Below are 7,475 nucleotides of genomic sequence, written 5' to 3' on the forward strand. Positions count from 1 at the left end.
TCCAGTAGCTGGTATCAAGCATGCCGAGAGAGGAGATGGAGAGAGAAGAGAGGAGAGCGATTGCACGATTGCCGGCAGCGATGACAGCATCTGGCCCGGCCCCCGTGCAGCCACTAAATCTGCCCAGGTGTGGCCATTTCGACTTATTCTTTGCCGGTTGGCATCTGTCAGGCTGCATTAGTCTGATCCGATCGGCGCGATAACAGACGTCTGTTACTCTTTGTCCGGGTTTCTCGTAACGTGCCATAGTGGAGGTATTTGCCTCATGCTGTCAGTGCGAAGGTAGTAGCCATCCATCGCTCGCCATTCTTCTGTGCCAATCAATGCTTCATAGACAAAGCTAGAGGTGGATAAAATGTGGTAATATCAATTCAAAACAAAATGCTATAATATGATGACAGACATGATAAGTTAGACAGAAAGAAAACAAAGTAACTACTACCATCGATATTTGCAGGGCATACTCGTTTACTCTAGGAAACCATCAGCGAATTCCAGGGCCTCTTGTCCTCGATGCGCATATTGCCTACTCGACAAAGCAGTAAGGGCACTGCGCCATGTCTTGCTCCGCATCCCGGATACACTCCACCGCTACCGTATACAAAGACCCGCGGCGAATGGCATCATACGCGATGCCAACCACGTCGCCCATCGTAGGGAGGGGCGGTGGCGTCGCTTCGCCATTCGGTGTCTTGGCTGGATCGCTCGGGCGCCAGAGTGTTCCCTCGACTATGAAGGGAATCTTTAAGTTCTGTCGAACATATGCATACATCTTCCGCGACGCCTCCCCAAGGTAAGGGGTGGCATCTGGACACCTACAGTATGCCTCACGTGTCTTGCGATATGTCTCAGCCGCCTGTGAACCCAAGCGATCAATCCATGAGTGGATAATTCCTGGTGAGGAAGTGCTTGGTGGCAATGCCGTGATGAATATAGGCAGAATGGCGCGGGCGGCCTGATGAAATCGACTGCACGAGTCAACGGACTGTAGATGCTCCACTTGCTTGGCAAAGGCATCCCAGGCTTCCTTGGAGAGAACCAGGAGGTTCCTGCCCGGAACAGCGTGGACTTGGAAGCTGTCGCTGAACAATTTCATAAAGTCCTGTTCTAGAGTCCGCATGAACTGGATATTGATCACACGGAGGTCGAGAGCCTGGCAGATAGCCACGAGATGGGCAGCTGCCAGCTGCGACAAGACAGCAACCGCGTCCAAAGTGTAGCGACTTGATATCAGTGCGAGCGAGTTCAAGGCCTGATTTCCCATTTCGGCCGTCTGGACGTGGTTCCCAATAGGATTTGCGAGGAATCCCAGCTCCGACTGTAGCGCAGCGATCATGATATCGACACCCTTGAACGTGAAGGACACGCTAGGCTCGTCGGCAGACAAATTAGGAGGTAATCCGTTGTTCTTGGATGAATCAATCAGCTCAGTGCACTGCGCGTAGAGCATACGGCCCATGGATTGAACGGCCAGCCTGGTCTTCTCCATGGCGCTCGTCACTGACTTTGCTTGGAAATTACCACCGTGTAGGATGCGAGCATTATCACCAGCCGTATCGATAAGAGGGTTGTCCGTTACCGAATTCAGCTCCATCGAGATCTGCTGGTATGCTAGTTCCAAGTCTTCAAGAAGCGGACCCATCCATTGCGCAGATGTGCGAATCGAGTACCGATCTTGTCGTAGGCTTCCGTGTCCGAATCCATCTCCATCATTGAGCAATTTTGAGTTGGAAAGGAAATTCCATAGATTACTTGCAGCCGTCGTTTGTCCGGGATGAGGGCGTACTCTGGCGAAAAACGGATCGAAGCTTTCGCTAGTACCGTGCAAAGCTTCGACACTCATTGCTGCAAGGATCTGACTCAAAGCAGCGAGGCCAAGGGTTTCATGCAAAGCCAGGCCACCCACGGCTGCAGAGGTCGCCGTTCCGTTCACGATTGCCAGGCCTTCTTTCGCATCCAGACAGACAACTGGAATTGAACTCTCTTTGAGGGCGACATCAGCCCCTTTCACTTGGCAATCCGAGTTTTGAGCACGCTTCCAAACATGGATAGACGGATGCCCTTGCATCGCTCCGCCAATGTATGATAGTGGGCTGAGATCACCAGAGGCAGATATACTGCCTCTCAGCGGAACTCGGGGCGTGATATGTTGCTCTATCATCTGGAGCAGAACGTCCAAGACGGACTGCCGGATGCCGGAATATCCTGAAGCAAGGCAGTTCAAACGGATAATCATGGTTGCTCGGGTCCAAGACTCCGGCATGATGGTCGCGGAAGTTGGGTCGTCAAGGGGCAGGATTTGCTCATTTTGCTTCTCTGCGGCAACCGGGCTTGATCCATCTAGTTTGACACCAGCCTGGAGCATCTGCAGTAGATTCTCTTGGAGCTTGTTGACGGCATCGGTTGTTGTATCGGCACTACCACCGAAACCCGTATTGACGCCTGTAGCTTGTGAATATCCATCAACTGATGCAACGTAAAAGCAAGGGCTAACCGTAAATTAGCTCCCCGTCCGCCAAATGTTTCCTCAACACCGCTTCCGACCGCTGCACCTGCTTTCGGGTATTTTGTGAAAGCGAGACGCGTTTTCCATATCTAATAGCAAGTTAGCAGCCCAACAACAGCTGCCAGATCTCTCCAGCTCCATGAGGCCATAATAAGAAATGACGGCCTACCGTGCACCAGCCACGACGGTGGCCAAATCCAGAGTCTTGCCATCCAGATCGCGCCCAATATCGTTGGAGGAGAGGGCGTTTTTAAGGGCGGTCCAATGATGGATGAGCAGAGTATTCATTCTGTTTCAGACACTTTGTATATGCAGGAAATGGCCTTGGTGCTCAGAAATATATTGAGAATGCGCTGGTTGAATTCTAGAGAGTCGGGTCAGCGCTTGAATATATATACTATTGAAGGTTACACGTCAGATGGAACACGTCGACTCCATAAAATGGAAGGGGTTGCCGATAGTAGTACCTTACCACAAGGAGATCCCCACAGACACATTCCAGTGCTGTGCGCGTCTGATTCACCGAGAAGAACAGTGATAACAACGCCCTCATACAATGGCGATCGAACTGAGATGTTGTGATACACGATCTAGATAACTGAAAACGTGGATACTGATTATCGTCACGGATCGGCAATATATCTCCGGCCCGTGGGAGCGAGTTGTTAGGAGGATCTTGAACGCGCGTGGCAGTGTCGTGTTGGCTCCATCCCTGCAAGCCAGGCAGGAACAGTTTGCACTCTGCAGATGTGCTCGAAACAGACAAAGACTGGACGTCATAGGCTTTCTAGCCTATAATATACAAGTGCGACATGGATTGTTGGGCCTGGACTACCGCACGGTCCTTGAATCCCGGTAAGCCTGGCTTGGGAGCCAGACAAACAAAACCCTGAGCCGCTTTGAACCGCGCAGTCAAGTAATTAGAAGAATGGTGATCGCTAAAGATTAGGGGTCAGTCAGTAGATTCGATGGCTTGAACAAGTAGCAGTGAGAAGTAAATCGTTCCGCAAGACGAGTGCAGATGACAAGCCATGGAGAACCCATTGGCCATAGAAGCGCAGCCATGAAACAATCCACATTCTGCAGCCCAACGATATTATTATCATCGGAGATATCACGAGTGACGCATTACCTAAAGTAGAAGAACACGCATGCTGAATAGACTCATTCTTCAACTTCAACCGAAAGGAAAATAAAGTTACCCGAACGTGGAACAGCAGAACCGCCTTCCTGGTCCCGTGATGGCGATAGGAAATGATTATTTAGCGAGTAGTAGTACTGGAAGTAGCGGAGGATCTAGACCTCCAACTAACATGCCACGTCCTTACTTCGGCTTGCTCCAATCGAGATTCTTAACCAAGTTTCTGCAGACGAACCCATGCGCTCATGCCTTGTTCTTATAGGTTATTGGTTTCGCGATGTAGCACACTGTGCAACCCTCCTGTGAACCTCGGCCATGGAGGATGCGATCGGATTTACTTCATTTTGCATCATTTGGCAGACAAGTATGGAGATCAATCGAAACACTTCTTCAGTGATTTCATTATCTGGGAAATCGCGCCTCCTTGCCTGGACCTCCTTTGTGATTGGGCTCATGGCTCTCGGAAAGAGAACTCTAAGTTGGGACCTTCGGCCATTCAGGGGAAAGGACATGTACGGTGCTCACTGTATACTTCCCGTGAAGATTATTTCTATGGAGTAGACTGGTGGAGAGGATTCCATCTTCAAACGAACAGCTGGCCGTCATCATGGGACGAGAACTTGGCTATGGAATGCATGTTACCGTCTAACAACAAACAACCGGCTTGAGGAGTTAAACTTCAAATGAAATCTCTGTATTTTCACAGTCATGACCTGTACTGTGGTATCTGCCCTGCAGCTTCAGTGCCGAGTGTAAACGGCATCGCCCGCCAATTATTTATACATCCAATTAGTTTTCCTCCTTCCCATTTGCCCCCAACAAATACTTAGTAATGAAGCATCAAGCTGATGATGATGATGATGTGATGTTTGGACTCCACCAAACGCCTTCTATGACGATGACCAAAACATTCAAAAACCCCAAGGTATATGGTTAAAGAAAGACAGATGCACGCTATGCAGCAACAGATCAAGAAATAAAGAAGGAAGCGATGCCTGGATCCATGCGATGTGACAATATTTGACAAAGGAAAATGTTGAACGTAGCTCGACGGGTCATGTACTTTTTGTTCCAAAAAAGAAAACAAAAATGGAAATTGTATGCACGGTGTATGAGACAAAGGAAATTGATGTGAGTAAATGTGGGGGAGGGAGTCAATAGGTCAGCGATCGAGATTGAGCACACATGACACAAAGGAAAGTGCACATTAAGATCGTTATCTTCGTAGTTCCTGCTACAAGCCTCAATGCTTCAAGGACGGCGTAGCTCCTCAAGCGATTAGAAAAGAATGGGGCGTGCATGTCTCGATCGGGACCTTGGTGGGTAGGAGGTATAATGCGAAGAAGAACACTTAGTCGTTCACCATATCATCCAAGGCCATTTTGCGCCGCTTGGCTGGCCTGTTGCCCTCGGTGTCCGCCTCCGTCGTTGATGGGTCGTCGGAGGGGGGTACAAGCGACATGTGCATTGCGTGTCTCTCTGAAGTTGACGCAGGTCCTGGGTGCCGAGGGACGGGCTCCCCATACCCCATGTCAGATGCGGCGTGTCGCATTTGACTGCTAGGCGACAGTGGGTCAATGAAACCATGCGAAGGCATCTGTTGCCGGTGCTCCTGCTGGAGAAACTCTTCTCGCGTCCGCGGCGACCAAGCTCCTGGATACGGATCGCTCAGGCGATGCCCTTGCGATGCCGAGGCCGGGGTTCCCATTGTGGGAGGGTAAATGGGAGGAAGCCTTACTGGCGATTCCAAATAGCCTTCCCGTGGATCTCTCGACATGGGAGATTCTCCCATTGGCATCCGATTCGACATCCGGGCGCTTTCTGGATAGGGCGAAATTGGAACAAAGGACTGTTGATACTGGGGCGGCGTGGTAGTAGGATTCATGCCTTGATGTGTGTAAGATGATAGTGGTCTTCCCATGCCCATTGGCATCCGTCCCGCTCCCATTGTAGGGTTGTACCCAACAGGCATCGGGACATACCCGGGTGGAGAAGCCGCCGTTATGGACTGTGCAGAGCCAGAGGAAGAAAACCGTCTGTGCCCAACACTCCTCTGCATTATTGACGGGTCTATGGCCTGAGAGTATACGGGAGCGGCCCATCTCTGTGGATGTCCAGCCGACGCTCTCATGGCCATGGCGCCCGCCTGCGCCCCGGGCATTTGAAGATCTGTCATGGGGCGAATCTCACGTGAAGAGGTAGCTCTATGAAGGGTACGTCTTGATTGGGGGCCGTGCTGGTCCCCCTGTGTCGCTCGATTGTCCATATGAGCTGCATAGGTTCTGAGCGATGCTTCTTCCGCCTTCAATGGCGGCCTTCCTCGCTTCTTGTGCGTAACATCAACACAGGTGGCCTGCTCATGTCAGTCATGGATCATAAAATAGCAGTGCGCATGATTTCGCTGCCTTTTCTTGGGGGCAGTCAGAGGTTCAATGCTACCCCTTCGAAATCCGATAGGCTAGCGACTAAAGAGATATGATAATACTCACTTCTTTCCCTGACAGAACGCATCTTCGACATGGCCGTGCCGGATCGCATCCCAGGTGCTTCTTCTTACAATTCACGCATGCTGATGCAACATGGGCTTTGGTGCGTCGGGTGGGCTTTTGCGGCAAGGCCCGAGCCGTTGTACCGGGAGGGGAGGTTCCAAAGGAGGGTTGCGCATATGCTGTTGGCGTGGCTTGTGGGATGCCCTGGCCTACCAGCGATGGTGGAAGTCGCGATGAGGCGAAGGCGTCGCCCACCGAAAAGGGTTGTCGCAGCACTTCGTCGGCTGAGGCCGGGGCCACACGTTGGGTCACAGACTCGTGAGTGGTGACGGCGCCAGCAGGTCCTGAGGGCAGGGCCGGTCCCGACAACCCCGCGGATACGGAAGTTGCAGCGGTCACGGTTGTCGCGGCTTGAGGCAGCTCTGGATGACCAGGGCGCCTGACGGGTCCAGAAGTGTCCAGCGGGTCGTCTGCTGGGACCGAACCGGACATAGAGCGAGGGAGAGGCAGATCCCGCGGGGGATATCGACGAGCATTTGTCGACCGAGGCAAATTCAACGGCAGCCGCTCCGGGCCCGAATCAAACCTGGGGTGTCCAAACTCTGTAGCGATGAAGGAAGAAGGAGGAAGGACTAATGATTGCATCTGATAAACCTTGGTCCCGTTGACAATGGAATCACTGGGGAGAGGATGGGTTCACAAGAGTGGAAGGCGATCTGGTTCGGATCTTAAAGTAGGCAACATAGTATCTGGTCCTCAGGGCCCTTTTTGATTCTTCAGTTCGTATAGTACTGTCCTTGGGTTGCGGTGTGTTGTTCAGTTGCCAGTCATCATTGAAACCTCACGCTTGCAGGTCCGGGAGGAGCACAGGGAGCTTATAATCAGTCAGTTAAGGATCACTATTGGAGGAGTCAGAAACTAGGATGCGTCGATCAGCAGAGGGAAGCCAGATCGTGACAGCAGTTTTCCATAGCTTCGATGGTCCCCATCCTGGGATGATTTATTGCAGCATGGTGGGCGATCACTGGGGCCCAGGGAAAATGCACGGAATGGTCATGGGCGAAAACAAAAAAAAGCAATAATTCAAGAAAGCAAAAAGGCAGCAGCCAGACAAGAAGCAGCAGCAAGAAGAACCAAGTTAGATGCAAATAAATTACACCATTTGGGCGTACCTTACCTTTCAGTACACCGATGAGCGTGTAGGGCTTAATTCTTTTTTATTTTATTTTATTCTATTTTATTTCTTTTCTTTTTCCCTTTCTTGAATATTTTTATTTTATGATTTCTTCGCTATTTATTTTTTTTCCCTTTTCCTTTTTGGATTTACTCAGTTTTCCTG

At 50.9% G+C, this 7,475-nt stretch overlaps 2 protein-coding genes across 2 annotated transcripts; both read right to left on the reverse strand.

Moving 5' to 3' along the window:
- Positions 1-386: 386 nt before the first annotated feature.
- Positions 387-2,976, reverse strand: BO88DRAFT_222520 (aromatic amino acid ammonia-lyase). Its single transcript, XM_025702013.1, has 4 exons — positions 2,974-2,976; positions 2,676-2,870; positions 2,495-2,595; positions 387-2,442 (listed from the first exon to the last, which is right to left on the reverse strand). Exons 2-4 carry the CDS (start codon positions 2,792-2,794, stop codon positions 527-529), a joined length of 2,136 nt encoding a protein of 711 aa, XP_025557043.1. The 5' UTR covers positions 2,795-2,870; positions 2,974-2,976; the 3' UTR covers positions 387-526.
- A 1,680-nt stretch (positions 2,977-4,656) lies between these two features.
- On the reverse strand, positions 4,657-7,228 carry sclB (putative C6 transcription factor). Its single transcript, XM_025702012.1, has 2 exons — positions 6,137-7,228; positions 4,657-6,000 (listed from the first exon to the last, which is right to left on the reverse strand). The coding sequence occupies exons 1-2, from the start codon at positions 6,779-6,781 to the stop codon at positions 4,999-5,001; spliced, it is 1,647 nt and encodes a 548-aa protein (XP_025557044.1). The 5' UTR covers positions 6,782-7,228; the 3' UTR covers positions 4,657-4,998.
- Between the last annotated feature and the right edge of the window lie 247 nt (positions 7,229-7,475).

The sequence above is a fragment of the Aspergillus vadensis genome (assembly GCF_003184925.1).
Source record: "Aspergillus vadensis CBS 113365 unplaced genomic scaffold BO88scaffold_44, whole genome shotgun sequence".
In the NCBI taxonomy this organism is placed as follows: Eukaryota; Fungi; Ascomycota; class Eurotiomycetes; order Eurotiales; family Aspergillaceae; genus Aspergillus; species Aspergillus vadensis.